The sequence below is a fragment of the Syngnathus acus genome, chromosome 4 (assembly GCF_901709675.1).
Source record: "Syngnathus acus chromosome 4, fSynAcu1.2, whole genome shotgun sequence".
In the NCBI taxonomy this organism is placed as follows: domain Eukaryota; kingdom Metazoa; phylum Chordata; class Actinopteri; order Syngnathiformes; family Syngnathidae; genus Syngnathus; species Syngnathus acus.
Genome location: NC_051090.1, coordinates 12,248,342 through 12,274,591, shown reverse-complemented (window position 1 = coordinate 12,274,591; position 26,250 = coordinate 12,248,342). Strand labels below are relative to the sequence as shown.

The 26,250-nt window shown below is 45.0% G+C and overlaps 2 protein-coding genes across 5 annotated transcripts in view; both read right to left on the bottom strand.

Moving 5' to 3' along the window:
- Positions 1–6,509: 6,509 nt before the first annotated feature.
- Positions 6,510–15,479, bottom strand: stil (STIL centriolar assembly protein). Of its 4 annotated transcripts, XM_037249336.1 has the most exons (16): positions 15,311–15,478; positions 15,061–15,153; positions 14,552–14,659; positions 14,035–14,150; positions 13,759–13,940; positions 13,357–13,583; positions 13,181–13,264; positions 12,679–12,765; positions 12,438–12,594; positions 12,274–12,377; positions 11,744–11,855; positions 11,344–11,661; positions 10,955–11,045; positions 10,754–10,884; positions 10,382–10,491; positions 6,510–6,890 (listed from the first exon to the last, which is right to left on the bottom strand). In XM_037249336.1, exons 1-16 carry the CDS (start codon positions 15,421–15,423, stop codon positions 6,560–6,562), a joined length of 2,364 nt encoding a protein of 787 aa, XP_037105231.1. In that variant the 5' UTR covers positions 15,424–15,478; the 3' UTR covers positions 6,510–6,559. The 4 variants fall into 4 exon arrangements, with proteins under 4 accessions (XP_037105231.1, XP_037105229.1, XP_037105232.1 ...); XM_037249334.1 differs by having other exon boundaries at positions 12,438–12,765; positions 15,311–15,479; XM_037249337.1 differs by having other exon boundaries at positions 12,438–12,765; positions 15,061–15,155; positions 15,276–15,478.
- A 5,416-nt stretch (positions 15,480–20,895) lies between these two features.
- The window catches only part of thop1 (thimet oligopeptidase 1), a 17,054-nt gene continuing 11,699 nt past the window's right edge, over positions 20,896–26,250 (bottom strand). Inside the window, exons 13-14 of the mRNA XM_037249360.1 lie at positions 21,308–21,444; positions 20,896–21,093 (exon numbers count right to left, since the gene is read on the bottom strand). Of these exons, the coding sequence (XP_037105255.1) occupies positions 20,932–21,093; positions 21,308–21,444 (299 nt within the window). The 3' untranslated portion in view covers positions 20,896–20,931. The remainder of the gene's footprint in view (positions 21,094–21,307; positions 21,445–26,250) is intronic.

The window sequence follows — 26,250 nt, the reverse complement described above, 5'->3', positions numbered from 1 at the left end:
AATTTTATAATTGGACCGGTGAAAATTTGGATTCGGGCAAAAGAAGGCTGAATTGCTAAACTTAATTGACCTTTATCGAAACGACAGAATTTAATTACACATCAATTGCGACTGATTTATAGGATGCATATTTGAGCTTGAAGGGGTGAGGGGCCATAAGAAAGTTGGAATTCTGGATAGTCAGCAAAATAGTAATACAAGGCACTACTTAATTAAAAAAGAATACAGTAGGGTTTTTAAATAACAATTACAGTGACATGACCCTTGCGACAATTGATTTAAATGGCAATTTATAATAGGTACTTGGGGTTAGGATTAACAATCCATCCATCCATCCATTACTGGTGCGGCTCGTCCTTACGAGGGTCACGGAGGATTAACAATAATAATTAGAATTTGTCATTTCTGTAGAAATTGCGTGTGAAGGCGTAGAGGCTGAATAAAAATTCGGGGAATGCTACAAGATTATGTTTAAATTTGGAACGTGTTGAAGTGGTCAGAAAATGGATGAAAATATAGAAAGAATTCTGTAAAATTGGGCGTGAATTTTAAAGTTGAAAATTTGAAATTCATCAAAAGTGGGAAGTTTTGGAATAGGTAGGCATAAGATGAACGGTTCAAAAATTGAAATGGGTTGAGTCAGTGAGAAAATGAATTAGAAATTATAAGGGAAAAAAGGAAATTTTGCAAAATGTTACCGCAATGTTGAAAGTGAAAATGTGAAATTTTAATCTAGAAAGAAGGTGAATTGGAGGAATTATGTGGAAGAAAATGAGAAATATTGAATGTGCCATGAAGAATGAATGGTGAAATATTGGCTTAAAATTTGTAAATTTTTCAAAAAACGTAAATATTTAGAATGTGTTAAAAGTGTTAAAAGTGGAATGAAGTGAATCCGATGAATTTGTAGAAGTAGTTAAGCTAAAAAAAAAAAAAAAAAGAATAAATAAATAAATAAAAAGGAGGCAGAAGAATGCAGAAGAAGTTGAATAATAATAAAGTCAAGGCAAGTCAAGTTTATTTACGTATATAGCCCACAAGCAAGTCTCAAAGGGCTTCAAATGTACAAAAATTGACAATTTAAAGTACAGGAACAATAAGTGTGAAGGCCACAATGATGATCATGACAGTAAAAATATTTCTAATTGGTTTTGATAGGTACAAAGGGGGAACGTGGAAGAAGGTTTTCAAAATTTGTGATATAGCGTGACTCCATTATCAGGAGTAAGCATTTCTTTTGTATTCTAAGAATTGGCATCAACAAAAATGAGAACGATAATCTTCAAGGTGATAGTGTAAGTGGCAGGAAGAAGCTGTGTATATTGTTTTTTAAACATTATTTTTAGTATCATTATTTTTTAGGAGGGTCAGTTATGCTTGTGAGGAGATGAATGAAGGAACAAGGTAACAGTAAAAGGGAGTGCTCTATAATTTTTTGGTTCTTTGCCAGAGGTAGTTATTTGGAGGGATGAATTTAAACTGAAAGCAAAATGGAACTGTTTAGTGGAAGAAATATGGGAAGGTGGAAATATTGAAGTTACAGCTCTACACAAAGTGTCAAATAGTCTAAGTGTGAGATGGGAGCAAACTAAATGGGGAGTTAAATCATGTTCCAGCATGCTGCATGTTGGCAAACGATGAGAGGACAGGAGACCAGACAATTAGATATTAATTTTGGATTTAAAATAAAAAAGGGAAATTTTAATTGAGGAGAAAATTTTGCGTAGGGATGGTTCCTTTTACAATTTAATATTGTATGTTTTTATGTGTGTGTTGTGGGATGACAGTTTGTCTGTAATGGTGTATGAATGTCAAGTCTGTGCTGGTGGTGTTGGTGTATTGTGAATGGTTGACATGATTCAACGTTGGGGTGATGTGATCACAGCAGAGGATAACATTCCTCTCACCTGAAAAATATAAAGATACTACAGATTTGAAAAAGCAAGATTGGTCGGGGCTAATTTTGGAATAAATATGGGTTTAGGATTACTCTGGGGCACCATTGACAACAAAAGACTTCAATGGAGAAGGCCCAATTCAAGATTATGACCAGACGTGACAATACCAGCATTGACAATCAAGACTCTGAGTCAAGACAGTGTATGACAACAACTCTGGACTTACCTGACAGTGTGACGAAATGTACGTGACGGAATTTGTGATGACTTGCTTTGTTTTGATGTTTTACCTAATTGTATTGCAGCCTCTAACAGCAACCCAGGGAGCAGATTGTGCTTCCTTTGTTAAACTCGTGTTTACTTTGCAGGTTGTCAACTGCAGTCTTGGAGAATTTTGTGTCCTGTCTGTGAACATGCATTAACAACTAACCCCTTACTTTTCATAATGAGTTTGTAAATGTGATCGTTTTCAGGACAGGCTCGGCAGGCTCCAGTTTTCAATTTCATACGTTTGACATGCGCCCGTGTGTGGATTATTTTTGTTTAGCATTATGAATTTTATTTCTCGGTATTATGGATGTTTATTGTCCGGAGAGCTGCATGCACAGCTACAGGAGGGTGATGGCTTTTGTTCATACAGCCATGTGAGATGCTGCCAGTCGAGTTTCAGGGACTGAGAATTGGTGATTCCAGGCCAGGATGGCATCTGGAGGTACACCGAAGTCCAGCTGGCGATGGGTATGTTACCATGGACATTGTTATTTTTACATTTTTAGAATGTGTCCAAAGGGGGAGGGAAAAAATAAAAAATTGAAAATAATAAAAAAAAAACAAAGGGGGGAATTGTGAGATTTTAAGTGTTTTCAGAATTGAGTCTTCAACATGCGAAACGGAGGAGAAGAAGCAGCTTGGCAGAAATGAAGTGAATGGGAGACAACATCGTGAAATGGAGCCAAAGCCTGGTAACAAGTGTGGAGAGTTTTAAAATAGCTTATAATGAATTGTGGACCTTTACAAGATAGGATCAAATAGGTGGGAGAGTATTAAATGTAAAAAATTGGAACAATAACATACAGACTCCAAACGGATTTGGAACAGGGGGATAACTTATGAACGTTAAAGTTTGAATAACACATTATTCACGTGATTCATTTGCAGGATGAACAATGGAAGGGATTGATAAATTGAACACATTTAAGATGACTGCAGGAGTATTATGGCGAAAACAAATAGATTCAACAAAAGTTTTTCCCTATAAAATGGTGGCGTTTGGGTTTGAAGTACATAGTCGCTTCAAAGGAGGAAAAGCATGAATTAAGATACGTGATTGATCAATGATTAAATGTTAGTCAAACAACAGATTGAATAAATTACGATGACTATGCTTTGAAAAGGCTATCCCTTATACCAGGGGTGTCAAAAAAAAAAAATTAGAAAAAAAAAAATAAAAAAAATAAAAATAATAATAATAATTTTCGGGCCGCATTGTAGTCATAGCTTATTTTGGAGGGCTGTTATGACTGTCACCCCAAATAAATGTATGAGCACCTCATATTATATACAGTAAAAGCTACAAAATAAACTAACAAGTAATTCGTTTTCAAATCAGACAAGTAAAAAACTGGTCTACTATTTAAAAATAAAATATTATTAAAAGTGAAGACAATTTGCAATTCGAGTAATGACATGAATATGAAGCACAATTTGTCTTCGCGGGCCACATAAAATGATGTGCCTGGCTGCATCTGGCCCCCGGGCCTTGAGTTTGACACCTGTGCCTTATACAAAGGTAAAGAAGGATTAGAATTTGATAGAACAGATATGGACATTCACATATTCCAATAGAGTTTCAACTGCTTGCAATACTATTACAAATTAATTAACACTTGTGGGTGAATGTGGGATTGATTGATTGATTGATTGATTGATTGATTGATTGATTGATTGATTGATTGATTGATTGACTGACTGATTGACTGAATGACCGAGTGACAGAATGACCGAGACCAAATGACTGAGTGACCGAATGGGCGATCGTTCGATGTCTGTCTGTCTATGTGCATGTATGGATGTATGTATGTATTTCGTTATTTGTTTATGTATTTTTCTCTCACGTTTTCGTTTTCATCTTCCACTTCTTTCGGGAATCTTCTCGCTTTTTAAGAATCTCCCCTGCCATCTCTCCTTGATAGTTCCATGCTGTCACTGGAATGTCGTCTAGGCCAATTGCCTTTCCCCTCTCCATCTTTTACAAATGTCTGGGTATGAATTTTATCTATATTTATTTTTCTCACTCATTGGCGGCCCCACAGAGGGACTTGAAGCGGCTCCACAGAGGGACGTGGTGGGCCGACAGAGGGAGTACGAACACATATGGGTTTTTGGTGACCTCAGTTTAACTGAGGTCAACAGAGGGTGTGAAGGAATAGGGGCAAAAGACACAAAACCCGCCTAGCCACAATACCAGATACGCTCACATCTCTTTGGATAAAGTATACAAGCAGACAAGTATATTCATGGAATCAACCAATAAAGCAGACATAACTAGACATTCTTTGATGCAAGATAATAACAGAGGTTGCTACAACTTTATGATTCAATATGTATTTCTGTGCACTGCAAAATAAATGTATTTTGATATGTTGCTTACATAGCTTAATGACCCTTAAGGAACTGTGTAATGCATGCCTGATGTTTGTTCTCTAAATCATGGACACGGCCAGAGTCGTCTTGACCGTACAGTACTTGATTATATCTTGTGTTTTGATTAAACGTCATATGTCGCCTAATGCGAGACGCCAGCTTTTAGATTACTACTGAACGCTCTGCACAGAGGGAAATGTTTTGCCTAACAGAAAAGATATGGTGGAAAGCATGATTAAACTAAGAATATAATGATGTGAGCAAAGACATGAACTAACTTTGCATAGTCAGGGAACAGTAATAGATTAATGATGTTACAGCCAAAAAGCTCACATTAATTCGTACAAAATGACAAAAGTGAAAGAATGAGGTACGACAGCATATGTGCAAGAATGGAGGAGAATGTTTACAGGAAGGTCACTCGGAGATAAAAAACCAGCTGGTGCCAGAAGGAGACAGCCAAGGACTCGGCCAAAGATGATCACCAAGGCCGAAAGACGGGATGGAAGACCACAGCCCCCACACACACACCAAATCTTCCATAACCAGCACCCACTCCCATGGAATCAAACTCTCCTGCGAACTCGCCCCACCCCAACTACTCATCACCCATCAAACGCGCCCCACACCAACTGAATATAAGCTGACCAAAGAACCTTGAACGTTGCCTTTTCTGAATGGAGACTTTCTGCTCTTGAAGGGCCCAGCGCTGTATTGTACTTTCCTGAAAACAGAGCTTTCTTAACAAGAATTATGATTGAACTCAACCAACCTGTGTAAGTCTAATTTCTGCTTCAGTGTCTTTGCATTTTCCTAAATCTGAAGAAATTAAACGAGCACGCAGTGAGGGAATTGGATAACAGGTGATTGGCAATGGCTTTTGCCGTGAGGCGCAGATAGCGCTCCCTAAATTGTGGACCAAAATCCAACAACTTCCTTAAAGTAAGCCTTAAGAACTTTACAGGTTAAGATTAGTCGCAAACAGGTGGTGCATCAATGTCCTTGAGCATCCTGCATTGTTTGAAAATGAGAATGGTCGCTAGTTTCAATCCCTGCTATGTGTACAAATCATATTCAAAATGCATTTTTTTACAACAAACTTGAGAGCCTCCCCTTCATTTTCAGTGGGAACAGTGTTGTTGGTCTCCCTTTTTTGCTAGTGCGTCATAGTCTGGAGTAAAATTTGTTGTGGCAATTCTTAGGAGAGATCCGAGGTGTTGGTCCGTTTACCTCGATCTGTGACGGGTTGATGTTGATGTGGCTGAACGTCACGTCGCGTACGTCGAGCCAAATTGGCCACTCTTTTTTAAACACTCGGCACTGTGTCCACCTTGCTTTTCCTTGGGCGACTCATTTTAATAGAAGGATTCCAGGGGAAGGTTTGTGGGTGGCTTTAGCGTAAAACTGTATCTGAAAGCTCAGCGCGCGAATTACAAGAATGCTGTCGTCACAGCCCACGCTCTAAATTCGGGACTGATACAAATAGAGCGCGAGTGCGCCATGTCCGTACTACTGAGTACGTACACGCACTTGCGAGTGTGCACCGAGCTTTCTGACACGGCTTCCGGTAGTAAATGCGCAGGCGAGCGGTTCCCCATCTACTGGGGAAACGCAGTCATTGCATGCAAAATGACCAAAAAAAAAAGTTTAATAATACAATTTATTCAGGGCCCGCGGGCCGTAGTTTGCCCACCCCTGGGTTAGGGTCTATCTCGTGTTCTTCTTATCTTATGACCGCACCGTAGTGAGCGGTCACCCTTGTCATCTCACCGAGAAATTCTGGCTCTGCCCTCATTCCCAGCAAAGATCCTTGGGCGCACCCATCACGGCACTCAATGTTTGGCTGGACACTTTTCACTGCTCGCTCATCATCGCGTCCTTTTTCTTGTCAACGGCATTTCACATGCAGAGAACAGTCTCGGCTTGGCCGCCTTGGGATTGTGAGCGCTTGATAAGGAAAACACACCCTTTTAAATGCAAAGCTCTTTATTAAATTAAAATGCAACATGAGAGTGATGTCAGAAGAGTTTGGGCAGCTGTCTGAGGCGGCTGAGGTCCAAGACATTGCCCACCGAGTCGTCCCCAACTGCCCGGGCCAAACACGGCGGCCCTCCATAGGTGGCCTTCTCGTTGCCGTCGGCCATCGTCTCCCCAATCAGCTGACTCTGCGGGTGGAGCTCAGCGGGGCCCCCCAGGAGGCCGTAATGCTGCATGTGTTTCATTGTGGCCACCGACATGTTGCTGGACAGCCAGAGCTCAACGGTGCCTGCCACTGGCGAGCGCTTGAGGCACCCCAGCGAAATGGCCGTCCCGTTCGGGTTGATGCCCGATACTGACGGGGGGGTTGAGCTGCCACACATAGAGCAGCCAAAGTTAAATAGTCTACCGATCCAAACGGTCAAACACAAAAATCCCAGAAAAACTGAGTGAATAACCTGCAGAGAGCTGGGACCAAAGTAACAAACACTACCATCAGTAACACACTACGTCACCAGGGACTCAAATCCTGCAGTGCTAGACGTGTTCCCCTGCTTCAGCCAGTACATGTCCAGGCTCGTTTTTCTGGGATTTTCATTCACCATTCTTGTGATGATTTTGACTCCACGGGGTGAGAGCTTGCGTGGCGCCCCAGATCGAGGCCATTATTGACCAAATACCGTAATTTTCGGACTATAAGTCACGTTTTTTTTTCATAGTTTGGGCGGGGGGGCGACTTATAATAAGGAGCGACTTATATTTTTTTTCAAAATTTCCCCCCCCCCAAAAAAAGTGAAACCGTGATAAACGAACCGCGATGAAGCAAGGGATTACTGTAATTTGAATTTCAAGTGACGTCAGCAGCGCGACGCGGCGGTTGTTTACATAAAGGCCAAAGATTGATCACGGGATGACGAAGGACCCCACGTACTACCGGCATCATTAGCGGCTTTGTTTCTAAGTGACACGGCGGACGAAGAGTTTGAAGGATTTAAGGATTTGGAGTGACACAGAAGGTTTGAAAAACTATTATGGCTTTTACGCACGCCCGGTCCTATTCTATGGAGCTTTCTTTCACCTCCGTGGATGGAAGTCTGGGGTCGGCGCTCGGCCGGGTGGCTGTCCAGGGACGGTGGATGGGGCTCGGACATGGCTTTTACGCACGCCCGGTCCTACTCTAGGGAGCTCTCTTTCACCTCCGTGGATGGAAGTCGAGGGCCGGCGCTCGGCCGGGTGGCTGTCCGGGGACGGTGGATGGGGCTCGGTCATGGCTTTTACGCACACCCGGTCCTATTCTATGGATCTCTCTTCCACCTCCGTGTCTGGAAGTCCACGCCGCCACACGCCTGGAAGTGTGTTTTGTTAAATAAAGAGCCGTTTACCAAACCCACGTCTTTCCTTGTACTTTGTTAACGCTACAATCTAGTTATATACTAGATCTGTGGAATAACGACGAGGCTGACGTCAGGGCGCACGCGCGGCGTTGTTGACAAAGGACGAGGAATTTGATCGATGGATTTAATGCTTTAGAGTGCACAGATGGTTTGATAATACTATTGTTTATATAATAGTTATTTGATAACTAATTTATATATCGTTATATGGGCCCGTGGAATATTTTGAAGTGCAAGCGCCGTCAGCTGCGCGCACCCATTGTTGACAAAGGACGATCGATGGATTTAATGATTTGGAGTGACACAGATGGTTTGATAACATTATTGCTTGTATAATAGTTATTTGATATATAATTTATATATCGTTATATGGGCCTGTGGAATATTTTGAAGTGCAAGCGCCGTCAGCGGCGCGCACGCATTGTTGACAAAGGACGATCGATGGATTTAATGAATTGGAGTGACACAGGTGGTTTTATTAACGTCTTATTTATGTAATAGTTTTTTGAATAACTCTGAATGTTACGTCAGGGCCGTTCTCAGCTCTTCGTTTGTGTTTATGTCACGTTAGCATACCTATCGTTTAGCCCAGGGGTGGGCAAACTACGGCCCGCGGGCCACATCCGGCCCACGGGACCGTTTAATCCGGCCCGCCAACCCTGAATTAATTGTATTAAACTTATTTTTTTGTCATTTTGCCTGCAATGACTGCGTTTCCCCAGTAGATGGGGAACCGCTCGCCTGCGCATTTACTACCGGAAGCCGTGTCAGAAAGCTCGGTGCACACTCACAAGTGCGTGTACGTACGTACTCAGTAGTACGGACATGGCGCACTCGCGCTCTATTTGTATCAGTCCCGAATTTAGAGCGTGGGCTGTGACGACAGCATTCTTGTAATTCGCTCGCTGAGCTTTCAGATACAGTTTGACGCTAAAGCCACCCACAAACCTTCCCCTGGAATCCTTCCATTAAAATGAGTGGCCCGAAGAAAAGAAGTGAGTGCCGAATGTTAAAAGAGTGGCCAATTTGGCTCGACGTACGCGACGTGACGTTCAGCCACATCAACCCGTCACAGATCGAGGTAAACGGATCTCTCCTAAGAGTTTGATGTGATCTCATAAGATAAACATTTTTCATTAATCTGACCTGCAGGCACTGAAGTGATGGAGACTGTTATTCATAATAATAGTGTCGTATTTTATGAGAATCACTGATAGCAGTTTTTTAGTGATTTTTTTTTTTAATGCTGTTAATAAATGCATTTGTTTTCAAAAAACTTGTTTGGAATATCCATGCTTTACTACCTACTAAAGGCCAAAATCTTTTATGCAATGACCTTTACAGGTCGCTTATATTACTTCACACAAACACTACGTCCATCTGCTCCTGGTTCGGCCCTCCGGTCCAAATTTAGAACCCAGTTCGGCCCGCGAGTCAAAAAGTTTGCCCACCCCTGGTTTAGCCTGTTGTTGCTCGTTCATGACTGTTCTTGGTGTTGGATTTTGTCGAATAAATTTCCCCCCAAAATGCGACTTATACTCCGGAGCGACTTATAGTCCGAAGATTACGGTTATTTTCCATCATAATTTGCAAATAAATTCTTTAAAAATCAGACAATGTGATTTTCTGGATTTATTTTAAATTTTGTCTCTCATAGTTGAAGTATACCTATGATGAAAATTACAGCCATCTCTCATCTTTCAAGTGGGAGAACTTGCACAATTGGTGGCTGACTAAATACTTTTCTGCCCCACTGTACTTCAAGTCCAACACCCCAAGAGTCTCAAAGTACAGCACCCCAAAAGAGTCAACAGTTTCAAAAGTCAAAGGCTGCAAAGGTCCAACGCTCCACAAGGGAAATGCGCAAATGTCAAACATCTCAAATAGCATCAAAGTCCTGAGTCCCGCAAAAATTGGAGAGAACGGTCCATTTTCACGTCTGTCATGAGAAAGACCATCATTGAAAGAAAAATGTAGGGCTGTACGCAGAGACAAAACACGAATTTACTACTGTTGGCATTTTCCGAGCATAAAAAAAAAAAAGCTCCTGACGTGGAGGAATCATTTTGCACTGGCAAACATGTTTCAGTGTTTTCTGAAGTACTCGACATTCTCCCCAAGTTGCAAACTTATTTGCGTCGTTGACCGCATAATGGAATCGGCTGTCTTGCAAGAGGAAAAAATCCAAAGCATGCAGGATAAGCAGTCCCGAGGGCAGCATTTGGTTCAGTCCAGTGACTCAAAAGTCAAACAGCCCAAAATTCAAACGTGAGCATCAAACGCCACAAAAAGGTCCAAAAGTGAGCCCTCCCCGCAAAAAGACAATTTCAATGGCTCATAGTCCTTCAAAAGTCCAACAGTCCTAAAGACAAGCGTCCCAAAAGTCGCCCGCCCAAAGGCATCCCCTTCAAAATGGCCGAGGCCACCTAAGTCAAGCAAATCCCACTGAGAAGACGACGACGTGCGTACCTGCGTCCCTGCGACGTCATGCTCATGGCCTCTTGGGCTCCGCCGCCGCAGTGGCCCTTCCTCTGGGATAAGTCCTTCCTCGTCGCTTCCTGCAGGCAACCGTCAGGCACATGAGCATGAGATCAAGCGGCGTCCACTCGACAGATGAAACATCTGTTGAACTCTTCCACAGAAGCAATACGGATGGTGAATCTGTTTAATTTTGGGGCATAGTGCTCTTTCAAGTATGAGCGGCCACTAATGGTAGCTCGATGCCTTGAAATAATAATAATAACAATAATAATAATACCCTAACCCCCACTGGCCAATACCGGCACCCACTGCCGGTCACCTCCTCAGCCATCCTCGCTCGCCACCCTGATGAGGATCACGTACGTGCGTGCGTTCGCCGCAGAAGTCGGACTCCACCTCGGCTGGCGACTCCTGGCCTGTGACCTCACTTTTCCTCGAGGGCGGGATCAAGGGGCGAGGTGGAGTCCCACCGCCCCAAAGGAGACTGGTGCCTGGGGAAAAATGGGGAGAGAAAAAAAATAAATAAAGACATCAAAATGCATGAGTCAAGTTACGCCTCACCTGTTGCCACGGCGACGCTGGTGGTGGTGGTACAGGAGGTCTCTGTCTTGTAGGTTGGCTGGGCCTCCTGAGCTGCCAGCAGCATCTGGACCTGGACGAACCAAAACTAACTGAATACATAATAAGAGACCGACAGCAGACGGAACAGCCAGCGCACGCATCGTTTCTGCGGTTAAGCTTCGGCAGCACGCCGACAACTAGGATACGCAGCGCCTCTCAAAATGCTACTGTTCACCAAGCAGCCGCAACCGATTTCACGAGGCCGTGTGAAGGCGCCAACAAAAGGCTGAGTTCAAAGCGTGATGTCATCAGCCGGCACAACACAACACGGGGGGCCCGCAAAGCTGCCCCCCAGGGAAGGTCCGGTCCAGGGAGTGGCTTGCTGTTACCTGAGCCTGCAGGAGGCGGAGCTGCTGGTCTTGCTGGAAGAGCAACTGGTGGGCGTCGCATGATTCCACCACATGAGAGGGGCATGCCACACAGGGGGGCGACCCGGCGCTCGGGCCTGAAGGAAAACAACCGCCGGCCCGCGCGGAAAGCCAAAGGTCGCGTGGCTCGGGCATGGGAGCGGCGCAGAACTTTAGGCGGTGAGGCGCCTGGGGGTCTGGGGTGCTATGGAGGAGAGGAGGAGCACGATGCCCGTCGGCGCCCACGCCGTCATCCATCAATACGGAAAGTTCCGGAACTGCCGGCTGGACCGCAGGTGCCTGAAAAGAAAGACGAGGTGTCGCCTGAGCTGGAACACGGCACAAACAACGGCTGGCATCAAGATTCAATCGCCCCACCTACCCGCTGCACACGGAGGTGGGGCAGAGGCGAAGGCCGCGGCGACCACTCGTTGGCCTCCACGCCGGAATCTTGCTCGCTGATGCATGGCACCGCCACCCTCAGAGGACCATCGCTACCAACGACAGCTTTTAGCTTTTAGACTTAGACAAACTTTATTGTCATTTTGTCAACACTAGGTGTACACAAAACGAAATTCCGTTGCATACGGCTTTCAACAAAGTAGTGGTATTGCGGCTGGTTAAAAAGTGACATTTATATAAAAATATGAAATAAGATAAGTATAAAGTACAAAGTGCAGCAGTGATAAAGTCTGTAAACAGTGCAGGAGACAAAAGCAGTATTTACAAGTGTGCAGAGGAATGCTACGTTTGAATGTTCAACAGTCTGACGACAGCAGGGAAAAAACTATTGCAGAACCTGGTGGACCTTCAGCGGATGCTGCGAAACCTCTTCCCAGAGGGCTCCTGAGGCGCGTTCCCTAGTCGCCATGGCATCGGAGGCACTCCAGCCATAACATTTCAGAATCTCACCTGCTCAAGGAGCTGTGAGCGTCTTGGAACACTTGGAGTTGGCGGACGTGACCTTCGGCTATCAGCTCAAACTCCAACGTCTGACCTTCCACCGCTGGCCCCTGCTGACAACCAGTTGCTTGTCACCTTGCAGGCCTTCACGCAATCGCCTCCTCTTCAATTACCTGGTCGAGCGTCACGCACCCCGAGGCGCTCAGCAGTTGGCTGTCCAGCGGAGCGGAAGCAGCAGTGGTGGCTGGCCAACGAACCTGGAAGAAGGCAGGGCCCGCACGCGGGGAGGCGAAGATGGCCAGCAGGAACGCGTTGTCCTCCGACACAACTCTGACAGGCACACGAGCAAAAGTGGTGGCGGAAGGCAAAGTAAAGGAAGTAAGGCAGGCGGCCGCCTCCTGCACCATCACCAACCTGTCCTGGAGGGTGCAGCCAAAGAGGAACCTAAGACACCAGGCGCACACCAGAGGGTTGGACACCTGAGTCACGCCACTCAGCCAGCTGCCACGGAAACAGAAAAAACATGGAATGAAGATCATGACGACACTGGTGGAATCTGTCAAAATGATTTGAATAACCCATCAAGCTATCAGTTGTTGTTTTTTTCTCTACTTCATCAGATAACCAGGGCAGCATTTCAAAGTGACACAAGGAAAGGATTGTCGGTTCCTTTACAACTTGGAAAGCATGGCTCTGCTTGCACGCGAGATGACACAAGCCCGCAAAAAGTGGACGAGTGCAAGATGGTCCAAACGGTTGTGGGTTCGGGCTTGGATCTGGCACGAGAACGAGCCGAGGCTTGCCATCATGCCCCGTGCGTATTAACCACGCCGCTCCCCGTTAGCCAATTTGAAACAGGGAGCGGCACCCTCGAGTCCTTGGCACAAATGCCACCGTCTGCGTGAGCCAGACTTACACGCCCACCAGCGGCAGTTTGGAGGCTTTGGGGTCAGACTCCAGCAGCAGCAGCAACTTCCTGCTCTCATCCATGGTGACAAACCTGCAGACACGCACATGACACGCTCCTTGGAACCCACGCCAGCAAGCCAGTAGGCCAGCCGCGCTCGGCAGCGGCCTCACCGGCGGCCTCACCCTCGCCGGCGGCCGATTGCGCCGCTCAGACTCCTGAGCAGCGCGGTGGGGATGATGGGGACGGGGCAGAGCGGGTGGACATCCAAGCGGACGGACAGACAAACGGATGACCAGGCCAGGTGGTAGGATGCAGCGTCTCCCCGCGGCTGCCAGCTGACGCGGCCTTTCACCTTCAGCAACTGGCTCAGCTCCAGGGGCTGCGAGCCGCTCACGTGAGCCTGCAAGGCCTGACGCCACCGGCACACGTCAAACTCGAGCGGCTCGGCCGTGTCTTTCCTTTGCCATGCGTGGCGCGATGGCACTCGTCTTTGTACAGTCTTTTCTCTTTCCAAACAGAAAAGACTAAACAAAGGAAACCAAATTGTTTTGATTCTTGCTGCGTGACGACCGGCTGACACTTACAGAGATGGAGCGTTTCAGCTCGGCCTTCGATTGGACCAGGTCGTCGGAGCTCTTCTGGCTGGTGAACAAACAAGGAACCAGGACGTCGCCCGGCAGCGCAGCGGCAGGAACGCAGTCCAAGTCGCCAGCCCGCTCTCGACCCGGATCGAAGCGGTCCAGCGTCACCGTGACGCCGCCCTCGTCTGAGGACACCAGAGGACAAACCATCCGTGCATTTGCTACCAAGCAGGACTTGTCTCTCCCCAGCCACTCGAAGTGCTTTGGATTGACGCTGACCTGCATCCACGGTCGCAGAGCCCAGGAAGAAGCAGTGCACGTCAGCCGTCTCGCATCGGCGCACATGACGCTTAGCCAGACGAAGAGCTTTCTCATGCAGCAGGAGGCGGGGCATTCTAAACACACACACGAAACGGAATTTCGGTTTCTTTGTGTGTCTTGACATATGAAGGGATTGACAATAAAGCTGACTTTGACTTTGACTTTGACATTTGAGTGTCTAAAAAGTGAAACATTCAGCAAAGCCCAAAGAAGAGCTTTATTAACAAGCCGTCCCAATATGAACGGCGGGAAAACATATCAAAGAAGGCCTTTTGAGTGCGTACGACTTTCAAATAGCACACGCTTCCATGGCTGGAACATCTCGCACCTAGGAGGTAGTAGCCATCCCGTCAAATGGCTGGCTTGAAAGTCACGTGGCAACATATTGGCTGGCGCATACAACGGATAACGATGGCGCTCAACTACAAAGCGGGCCGACGCCATTAGTTAGGAAGACAGCAAAATTCAGTCTTACCTGCGAGAGCACAGATGGATGCAGAGCTTCTCCCCGGCGGGTCGACCATCCCACAAACAAGTTCTGGCTTTGGGGAAGCTGAGCGCCGCCAGGGACCTTCCCACAGGTCTACGTGGACAAAAACAAGGGTCACGCTTTTGCTTGGGGTGGCGAATCGTTCCACCGGCAAATGCCCGGCAAATGCGACTGCTTGCGCCCTTGGAGGGACGGCCATTCAGAATTACAGTTTGCTCGAAATTAGGACAGTCTAAAACGCTTATCGTAAAAACGCTTAACGTCGCTTGAGTTTAGAAAACTGCGAAGACTCTTGAGCAGAATAAACATGCAGGTCTGCCTATTCCCTCCGGCGTATTTTGGAGTTTTAGAGTCGTTAGGCTTTTTCCTCCGTTCATTAAAGAGAGAAAAAGCTCAATGTTAGAACACTGGGGATGAAGCCACCTTAGCGTGGGGAGAGTGAAGATCACGCTTCTACGTCATCATCATATCAGCTGACGGGAATGTTCGCTCACCTTCCTCTCACGTTTTGAGAACTGAAGACCTGGTGGAAAACAGCAGCAGCCGGAGAAGCCTGGGGGTTGATCGGACAGCTCATCGTCGACGAACTCTTTCGTACAAGACAAATCAAATAAAACAAGCAAACAAACGAAAACCTTTGCGACTAGCGCGCGGTAACGTTAACGCGAGGCCTCCTCGACTCGGTGTGTCCGTTTGTCATAGCACTCACGCGTCGGCTAAGAAAGGATGAAAATAGTGCAGTACCCGTATTCTGGGTTCAGGTTTGGTTTTGGTGAAATGTCCGCACAGCGAACACACACGAGCGGAAGCAATTTGACAATGGCGCCGTTTGTCACTCGGCTGGCGGGCCGGGCCATTCGGTAGCCAAGCGAAGGAGGAATCGCGCTCGACGCGGTGCCGACCAATAGCGTGTCGCTTGGCTTCCGCATTGTTTGGTCGTGGAAAGGAGAAGAAATCCTCACAGCGCCCCCTCACGAGGCATGAAATTGCTAGAGTACCGTAATGGCCCGAATATAAGACGATGTTTTTTGCATTGAAATAAGACATTATACCCATTCACTTGTGCGCAGCGGTAAGTTAAAGGTTACTGGTATCAACTGAGTATGTTGCTGTGATCGTGTGCGTCTTTGACGCAAAGTGAGTATATACATTTCATTGTTACTACTGTCCACTAGTGATGGGTCCATGAGGCGTCGTGTATCGTTTCGACACATTGCCAAACTGTATTGACACTGTGTCAATAATGTGTCGCTGATTGTTGACACCCGCTGGACCCTAAAAATACTACAGGCAACCTGGTTGACAGACATGACTGACACTGATTTGATGACCTAGTATATACATTAATTAATTTACCGTTTTTTCCATGTATAATGCGCCCCCATGTATAATACGCACCCTAAAAAATGGCATGTTGATGCTGGAAAAAAGCCTGTACCCATGTATAATACGCACCCAAATTTTGACTCCTACTTAAGTCCGTAAACGTAAAATTATTTCAGAAAAAAGATCATCTTTGGGAACAACCGGATGTTATTCTGCCGGTCAGTATCACTGCGCATGCGCTAGCAAACTCGATAGCGAAGAAATGTTTCGGATTTGTGTAGGGTACATTGTGACAGCAAACGAGCAGGTGATCGAGCAAGCGTCTGATACGAGAGCATTGTGTTCGTATGGAGCGTGTTTGAAGTGAACAGCAGAGAAGAAAGCGCATCTGTAATGGCGGCCTCCGTATGATATCCGGATAAAAAAATATATATAATAAAATAAAAAAAAATAAAAAATTGTACCCATGTATAATGCGCACCCCAGATTTTAGGACAATAAATTTGTTAAATTCTGCGCATTATACATGGAAAAAAACGGCAAGTAATTATATTTTATATTGGGCGGCTCGGTGGGGCACTGGGTAGCAAGTCCGCCTCACAGTTAGGAGGGTGTGGGTTCGATTCCACCTCCGGCCCTCCCTGTGTGGAGTTTGCATGTTCTCCCTGGGCCCGCGTGGGTTTTCTCCGGGCACTCGGGTTTCCTCCCACATCCCAAAAACATGCTTGGTAGGCCGATTGAGCACTCCAAATTGTCCCTAGGTGTGAGTGCGAGTGCGTATGGTTGTTTGTCTCTGTGTGCCCTGCGATTGGCTGGCAACCGATTCAGGGTGTCCCCCGCCTACTGCCCGATGACGGCTGGGATAGGCTCCGGCACGCCCGCGACCCCCGTGGGGACTAAGCGGTACAGAAAATGGATGGATGGAGATTTCATATTGTATTGTTTCACATATTCATTTAAATTGAAAATATATTTTATTTTTTAGTTACAGTCAATCAATAATGTGAACATGTATCGTAACACGAAAATCTAAGTGAACGTGTTGTGAAAGAGGATGCTTGTGCACTGAGATTTGTTTTTTACTAATTTTTATTTAAAACAATAAGTTTTTCCAATGTTTTGAAATTGAGCCTGTTGCGCTGTTTGCACACAATTTCTCCCGCCGTTGAAAACACACGCTCACACGGCACAGATGAGGCTGTAGTGCAGTGTAGTGGGTCTTTTGATTGTCCCAGTATCTGACTTGGGGCTGCTCCATAATTCTTGATAACTTCGAGGATGAACCGCAAAAGATACACACACTTCTCACATCCTTACGACCAAACATGTGCCTATACCAGAATTGGCAAACTACGGCTCACGGGGCCGCTTAATCCGGCCCGCCAAACCTGAATAAATTGTATTATTAAACTTTTTTTTGGGTCATTTTCCCTGCAATCACTATGTTTCCCCAATAGATGGGGGAGCGCCCGCCTGCGCATTTACTCCCGGAAGCCGTGTCAGAAAGCTCGATGCACACTCACAAGTGCGTATACGTACTAAGTAGTACGGACCCGGCGCACTCCGCGCTCGATTTCCATCATTGCCGAATTTCGAGTGTGGGCTGTGACGTCGGCATTCTCGTAATTCGCGCGCTGGGCTTTCAGATACAGTTTTACGCTAATGCCACCCACAAACCTTCCCCTGGAATCTTTCCATTAAAATGAGTGGCCCGAGGAAAAGAAAGGTGGACACTGAGTATTTAAAAAAAAAAAGAGTGGACAATTTGGCTCGACCTACGTGTATGAGCAGACGTTCAGCCACATGAACGTCAACAAAGCCCGTCACAGATCTAGGTTAACGGACCGACACCTCGGCTCTACCCTAAGACTTACCACAACAAATTTTACTCCAGACCATGATGCACTAGCAAAAAAGGAAGACCAACAATACTATTGATTTCTTTATTACTTTATTTAGATGTATTCTTTCACTGATTCTTCAAGATGATGTATTTGGTCAGAATGTTTGCCGTTTGATGTGATTTCGCCTCATCAGATAAACATATTTCATAAATCTGACCTGCAAGCGCTAAAGTGATGGAAACTATTATTCATAATAACAGTGTCGTATTTAATGAGAATCACCGATAGTAGTTTTTTGGTGAAGTATTTTTTTAATGCCGTTAATAAATGCATGATTTCAAAACCTTTTTTTGAACATCCATGCTTTACTACCTACTAAAAGAACAAACCTTTTATGCAATGACCTTTACATGTCATTTATATTACCGTATTTTCCGCCCTAAAAGGCGCACCGGGTTATAAGGCGCACCTTCAATGAACGGCCCATTTTAAAACTTTGTCCATATATAAGGCGCACCGGATTATAAGGCGCATAAAATAGAAGCTATACTGCATCAAACTGAGGTTGACTAGGGTTGCGGTATGCATCCACTAGCCAATAACCAACGAGCCCTCTGTAAACAATCGCGTTTTTCAAACGATCTCCTATAAAATGATCAGAACTGACTAAAGTTCGATCTAACGCATTGGTACTACTTACCTATGTTTCCCTTCCATATCGATCCGTAGATTTACTCGAAACATTAACAGAGCAGCCTATTTTGACATGAAATAGCCTGGTACGTATAGCAGCTATCGCAATAGCATTAGCCATCCGCAAAGTCTCACGAGCCTCAGCTCGCAATCTCCCATGAGCCTCAGCAAAGTGTAAATCGCGTTTCTCAAACGATCTCCTATAAAATGATCGGAACTGACTAAAGTTCGATCTAACGCATTGGTACTACTTACCTATGTTTCCCTTCCATATCGATCCGTAGATTTACTCGAAACATTAACAGAGCAGCCTATTTTGACATGAAATAGCCTGGTACGTATAGCAGCTATCGCAATAGCATTAGCCATCCGCAAAGTCTCACGAGCCTCAGCTCGCAATCTCCCATGAGCCTCAGCGAAGTGTAAACAATCGCGTTTCTCAAACGATCTCCTATAAAATGATCGGAACTGACTAAAGTTCGATCTAACGCATTGGTACTACTTACCTATGTTTCCCTTCCATATCGATCCGTAGATTTACTCGAAACATTAACAGAGCAGCCTATTTTGACATGAAATAGCCTGGTACGTATAGCAGCTATCGCAATAGCATTAGCCATCCGCAAAGTCTCACGAGCCTCAGCTCGCAATCTCCCATGAGCCTCAGCAAAGTGTAAACAATCGCGTTTGTCAAACGATCTCCTATAAAATGATCGGAACTGACTAAAGTTCGATCTAACGCATTGGTACTACTTACCTATGTTTCCCTTCCATATCGATCCGTAGATTTACTCGAAACATTAACAGAGCAGCCTATTTTGACATGAAATAGCCTCGCGGGTACAACAGCTATTCGGTGACGCCCCCTGACTACAGTTGCCGTAATGCTGGGAAGCGATGCGACCTTGTAATTTACTAGTCGTACTAAAACGTACTGAAACATTTTGGCAGAGCACTGTGTACAACCAGTATGGATCAACAAATTCATCAGTTGATCCATATATAAGGCGCACTGGCCTATAAGGCGCACTGTCGGCTTTTGAGAAAATTTTAGGTTTTTAGGTGCGCCTTTTAGGGCGGAAAATACGGTACTTCACACAAACACTACATCCATCTGCTCCTGGTTTGGCCCCCCGGTCAAAATTTAGAACCAAATTCGGCCTGCCACTCAAAAAGTTTGCCCACCCCTGGCCCATACCCTTTTGCCAGTTTGCCTATAGCCACAGTGCCTGTTACTTTTTTGCCAATAAATCAGTAAAGCAATCAAAACTGAACCATGTCGTCCCTCCTGTGTTCTGACCGACACCCGGGGTCAAAAAGAGCATAACCATCCGAGCCAACCCCCTATACAGTCCTCAGGCTCCCCAACAATAGCGGTAGCAGTTTCCATTATTTTATTGCAATGTTTTTCCTTATTCAGATTTGTTTCAAGACTACAGTTAGTTAGACTACACTTTGATGGTTAATGCAGTTATTGCAATTTTGTTGTTTTATCACAGTAGACTGGTTTCTTTGCATTTGAAAAACCAGAAGCCATTCATTTGCAAATGTGATTGCACTTTAGTTTACATATTTAAATGTTCAGATATTAAGATGTGATAGACAGTTTTTGCATGATTTGAATGAGTCACAATAACATGCTTTTTCTCTCGAATATATTGTTATAATAATTTGTTTCGGATGTAATCATTTTCTGTGTAAAAATTAAATTTGGTGTTCAAACAGTTTGTTTTTCAAACTTAAGTCTTGAAAAAAGGGGGCCGTCTTATAATCAGGGCCAATACGGTAATACACTTAGGCATAACATTGCATTCTCATTATAAACCTTAAAGAAAACTGAGAAAAAAGAACAGGGTTGTTTTTTTAGGTCTGTCACAGACTATTTGCCTACAACTTCCAAAATAAAAGAAGGTGCCACTGCCATCTTTTGTATTGGATGTAACATTTGAGTAGGGTCGCGTTGCAACACGCACACTTTGGCTGCCCTGCCTCACTATTTGCGTTTGACAGTGACCCGCTGGAAATACTAACGAAGTGAATTGCTGCCACACCAGGGAAACAAAAAGTTGATCATCATAATTAACGTAAAAAGTTCCGCAACAGGAAAATAAAAAGTAAAAAAAAACATTAACGTAAAAGTTCCGTTTCATGTTATGTGAAGTTGTTATGTTTGGCTTTTGCATTTACTTAAACTATATCAACACCGCTTATCCGGTTGAGGGTCACGGGGGCCGCAGACTACCCTCTGAACTGGTCGCCAGCCACACATCAAATTAGGTTTTTGAATTAGGGTTGGGGTTGCAAATTTATGGTTAGGGTTTGAAAATAGGGCTTTTTAGGTGCTAATCGGCAGAATACTCAGCACCGCCACTTTAGCCTTCATGACGGCTCCAGTGAAAGCAAGTGTCAACAAGTTCTTTGTACTGCACAGCTTTCGTCAAGAAAAAAAGACACGCAGACAGCACATGCGGTGACAGGAGCACTTGTGTTGCTTTTATTTGCTCAGCAAGGACACGGCGTCGCGGGCTCCAGATCCAGAGGCAGCCCTTTGCTGATGAGGAACGCTTCTTGTTTGGGTTCGCGGCCCAGGAACTTCTTCAACATGTCTGCCGCGTCCACAGAGCCGCCTGGGCCCAGGATGCACTTCCTGTAGTCCAGGCCCACCTGCGTACAAGCACACACCCGGAAGAAGTAGAACATCGGTTCTTGACATTTTTTAAACATCCCAGCTTGATTTCGCTACCAAGAACGGCCAGCGGGAGAAGTGTCCTGACCGGAATTGATCTGGCGGAATGCTCGCCGGTTCCCATCAGGGATGGTTCTTGTTTCTGTGTTGTGTGTTTGTGCCTGCATGCTCTGTATTTGTACCACGGCTCACCTCTGGGTTCATGATTCCTTCCTGTTTGAAGCGGGCGTAAAACATGTCCATGGAGAACACCTCGCTCCACAGGTAGCCGTAGTATTGCGCGTCGTAGCCGTCGGACAAATGGCCGAACGTGGCCGGCATGTTGGTGCCTGAGGACGCGCGGGCGCAGGTATAAGAGTGGGTGGGCAGGTCACACGGAAAAGAAAACACAAACCAACAACTCGCACATCCTTTTCCAGCGACTGCATGAAAACGCAGACTCTGGCTGCTAACCACCCCGAGCACGTCAATGTTGCGGCGTGTAGCCAGTAGCGTTTTTTGACATGGGCAACATGGGCGGAATCCCCAGGGAGGCATTTTTTATGTCACGTGGGGGGGGGGGGGGGGGGGGGGGCAAATTACCCCACCTCCAAAAAAAACTGCACCGCAAAATGGTTTTATCACTGAGTGGGGAATTGGCAATTTTGCACCTCCTTCAGCTGCAGGCCGACTGGATGAGCCTGAGGCAAGTGAAGAATTTCCGGGTTAACGGAAGTCAGTGAGCATCTGGCTAAGACAGCGTTATGGTTGCTAATCAGAGTCAGTTTTTCATGTGCTGACCGACGCACTTTCATCAGTAGTCACACACAACACAAACAGAAGAGGCGGGGTCGCTGATGGTATATATATATATACATATATATACACATATATATATATATATATGTGCATGTGTACCTATACTATATGTATATATTAGGGGTGTAACGATTCATCGATACACATCGATTAATCGATATAATGCTCTACGATTTATTGGCATCGATGCTAAACGTAAACATCGATTTATATCGCCGTGTTTGACCTCGGACATTAGACGCGACTTTATTTTGAAATCCAGTTCATTGTTGCTTGCTTCCTCTTTCCGGGAGCAGTACGCGGCGTGTTGTGTTGTGAGCAGAGCAGGCACGTGAAAGGGGAGCCGACAACTACGCGGCTCCTGGGCTGGTGCTATGGCTAGTGTCCAAGAAGACGAGGAAATTCGCTCCCCTTTGGGCTTCAAGTCATTCGTTTGGAAGCACTTTGAATTCCAAAGAAAAGATGGCTCAACGGACAATTAAAATTATTGTAAATAAATAGTTCAGTAATGCACTTTAAAGTTAATGGTATTACAAAAAAAGAAAGAATATTCATTTTTCTTTACTTATATGAGAAAAAATATAGGAATTTGATCAAGTTCAGTGTTAAAATAAGCACTTTGTATACTACAATACTCTTGTAATTTCCTAAATAAAGAGTTTGCAGTACCTTGTTGATTTTGCGTATGAATTGTTATAAATCAGGATATTGTTCTATATTTTTTATTTAAAAAAATAAAAATATCGATCGTGGAGCACTATATCGTGATGTATCGTGAATGAATCACAGCAGGCTTTAAGATATCGGCAAATATCGTATCGAGATTCTTTGTATCGATATGATATCGTATCGTGACAAAACCCGCGATTTACACCCCTAGTATATATGTGTGTATACGTGTATATGTGTAAACGTGTATATATGTGTATGTGTACATATATATGTATATGTATATATGTGTGTATACGTGTAAACCAGGGCTGTGGACTCGGACTCGGGGACTCGGACTCGGTCGGACTCGGTCATTTTTTGCCGGACTCTGACTCGGACTCGGTGCTGATTTTGACCGAGTCCACCGAGTCCGACAATAAAAAAAATACGTTCATATCAACATTTGTGTTTATTTTTCGTGCGTATTTGCTTCGCTTGAGTTCAATATGGTTTTTGGTCAAACGCGCATGCGCGTGAGGGGAAATCCCGCAAAGGAGGAGGGACAAACATAGCGATTGGTTTTGCTGGCTTTTTAATGAATGGCGACTGTGACTACGGGGGCCCATTAGGTCCAGAAAAGCTGACAAGACGCTTGCCAAAATGGCAAGGAAAAAATGCACAGCTAAACGAATATATGACGATGAACACAGGACGTTTTTAACAGAGTTAAAGTTGTTTTTTGTTGAACGCTATGGCAAGCCATTCTGCCTGATATGTCGGACGTCATTGGCGCATTTAAAAGCTTCAAATGGTCAGCGCCACTTCAGCTCACTTCATGCCAATATCGATAAGGACTTTGCAAAAGGGACTGAATTTCGCAAGCACAAGTTTGGAGACTTTGAAAAGTCAGGCAGAAAAATAGGTACAGTTTTTCAAAAAAATGACGAAGCACTCAGAGACTGTCACACTTGCATTGTTTCAACTGGCTTGGAACATTGCACGGGCTAAAAAGCCATACAATGAAGTGGAGTTCGTTAAAATATGCCTCAGTGACGTTATTGAATTTTATTTTCATCATGCTGCTGAGAATGCGCGTAGGAATACTGTCCACAGCCCTGCTTGCTTGTTATGAAGACAAATTTAGTTGTTGCGTGCGCGCCCGCGCCTGCGCCTGCGTGCGTGCACGTACAAGACCCACAATGCCCCGCGCGCAGCCAAGATGGGAGAACCCGGGAGCAGCGAGAGAACAATGTTTTGCCTCTAGATTTGGGGGGGAAACGGAGCGTAAGTTACGATCAATGCGGCCACGTTGAGTTGCACTTAGGCTAATGTTTACATTATGTACCAATGTCAAGGACGATTATGTCACCCAGCTTATATCATTGATGTGTTTCGATAGTTGTGGGGTCGTCACTAATTATTTGTGTTTAGATATATGTCTGAGCTATAATGGTGTAATTAATGATTAAAACTTGAAAGTATCTGTTTATTGTATTCGTTTATATGTTTAATAAAGACAAAGCCATCACAAAACTGTTGTAATTATTTAGATTTTGATCTAAATTAGCCTTGAATAAAGACTAAGCAGTCACATGAATTAACAGAAAAAAATGGACAGCCGGACTCGGACTCGTGGTCAAGAGGCCGGACTCGGACTCGGTGCAAAAATCCGACCGAGTCCACAGCCCTGGTGTAAACGTGTATATGTGTAAACGTGTATATATGTGCATGTGTATATATGTGTATATATATACGTATATATGTGTGTGTGTATATACACAGTGCCTTGAGAAAGTATTCGGCCCCCTTGAACCTTTCAACATTTCGTGACATTTCAGGCTTCAAACAAAGATATAAAAGTTTAATTTTTTGTCAAGAATCAACAACAAGTGGGACACAATCGTGAAGTGGAACAAAATTTATTGGATAATTTAAACTTTTTTAACAAATAAAAAACTGAAAAGTGGGGCGTGCAATATTATTCGGCCCCTTTAGTTTCAGTGCAGCAAACTCACTCCAGAAGTTCAGTGAGGATCTTTGAATGATCCAATGTTGTCCTAAATGACTGATGATGATAAATAGAATGCACCTGTGTGTAATCAAGTCTCCGTATAAATGCACCTGCTCTTTGATAGTCTCAGGGTTCTGTTTAAAGCGCAGAGAGAACCATGAAGACAAAGGAACACACCAGGCAGGTCCGAGATACTGTTGTGGAGAAGTTTAAAGCCGGATTTGGATACAAAAAGATTTCCCAAGCTTTAAACATCTCAAGGAGCACTGTGCAAGCAATTATATTGAAATGGAAGGAGTATCAGACCACTGCAAATCTACCAAGACCCGGCCGTCCCTCCAAACTTTCATCTCAAACAAGGAGAAGACTGATCAGAGATGCAGCCAAGTCGTGCACTGCACAAATCTGGCCTTTATGGAAGAGTGGCAAGAAGAAAGCCATTTCTCAAAGATATCCATAAAAAGTCTCGTTTAAAGTTTGCCACAAGCCACCTGGGAGACACAAAACTGATAGAGACATACCCCAAGCGACTTGGAGCTGTAATTGCAGCAAAAGGTGGCGCTACAAAGTATTAGCGCAAGGGGGCCGAATAATATTGCACGCCCCACTTTTCAGTTTTTTATTTGTTAAAAAAGTTTCAATTATCCAATAAATTTTGTTCCACTTCACGATTGTGTCCGTCGCGAAATGTTGAAAGGTTCAAGGGGGCCGAATACTTTCGCAAGGCACTGTGTGTGTGTGTGTGTGTATATATATATATAGATATACACAGACCGTAATTTTCGGACTATAAGTCGCGGTTTTTTTCATAGTTTGGGTGGGGGGGCGACTTATACTCAGGAGCGACTTGTGTTTTTTCTTCAAAAAATTTCAAAAAAATAAAAAAAATAAAAATAATGAAACCGCGATAAACGAACCGCAATGTAGCAAGGGATTACTGTAATTTGAATTTCAAGTGACGTCAGCAGCGCAACGTCGCGGTCAGCAGCGCGACGTCAGCAGCGCGACGTCAGCAGCGCGACGCGGCGTTGTTTACATAAAGGACAAAGATTGACTCGACGGAGCTCTCTTTCACTTCCGTGGATTGAAGTCGGGGGCCGGCGCTCGGCCGGGTGGCTGTCCAGGGACGGTGGATGGGGCTCGGACAATGCTTTTACGCACGCCCGGTCCTACTCTACCGAGCTGTCTTTCACCTCCGTGGATGGAAGTCGAGGGCCGGCGCTCGGCCGGGTGGCTGTCCGGGGACGGTGGATGGGGCTCGGTCATGGCTTTTACGCACGCCCGGTCCTATTCTATGGAGCTCTCTTCCATTTCCGTGGCTGGAAGTCCACGCCGCCACACGCCTGGAAGTTTGTTTTGTTCAATAAAGAGCCGTTTACCAAACCCACGTCTTTCCTTGAACTTTGTTAACGCTACAATATATAGTAGATCTGTGGAATAACGACGAGGCTGACGTCAGGGCGCACGCACGCGCGGCGTTGTTGACAAAGGACGAGGAATTTGATCGATCGATTTAATGATTTAGAGTGCACAGATGGTTTGATAACATTATTGCTTATATAATAGTTATTTGATATATAATTTATATATCGTTATATGGGCCTGTGGAATATTTTGAAGTGCAAGAGCAGTCAGCGGCGCGCACGCATTGTTGACAAAGGACGATTGATGGATT

Excerpts from the sequence above, each read along its gene's own strand:
- stil (XM_037249334.1), bottom strand. The coding sequence starts at position 15,423 with ATGGCCCGGCCCGCCAGCCGAGTGACAAACGGCGCCATTGTCAAATTG. Across the intron at positions 13,941-14,034 it reads CTCTGCGACCGTGGATGCAG|ACGAGGGCGGCGTCACGGTG; the intron begins GTCAGCGTCAAT and ends TGGTGTCCTCAG. Across the intron at positions 13,584-13,758 it reads AGCTGAAACGCTCCATCTCT|GCCTTGCAGGCTCACGTGAG; the intron begins GTAAGTGTCAGC and ends CGGTGGCGTCAG.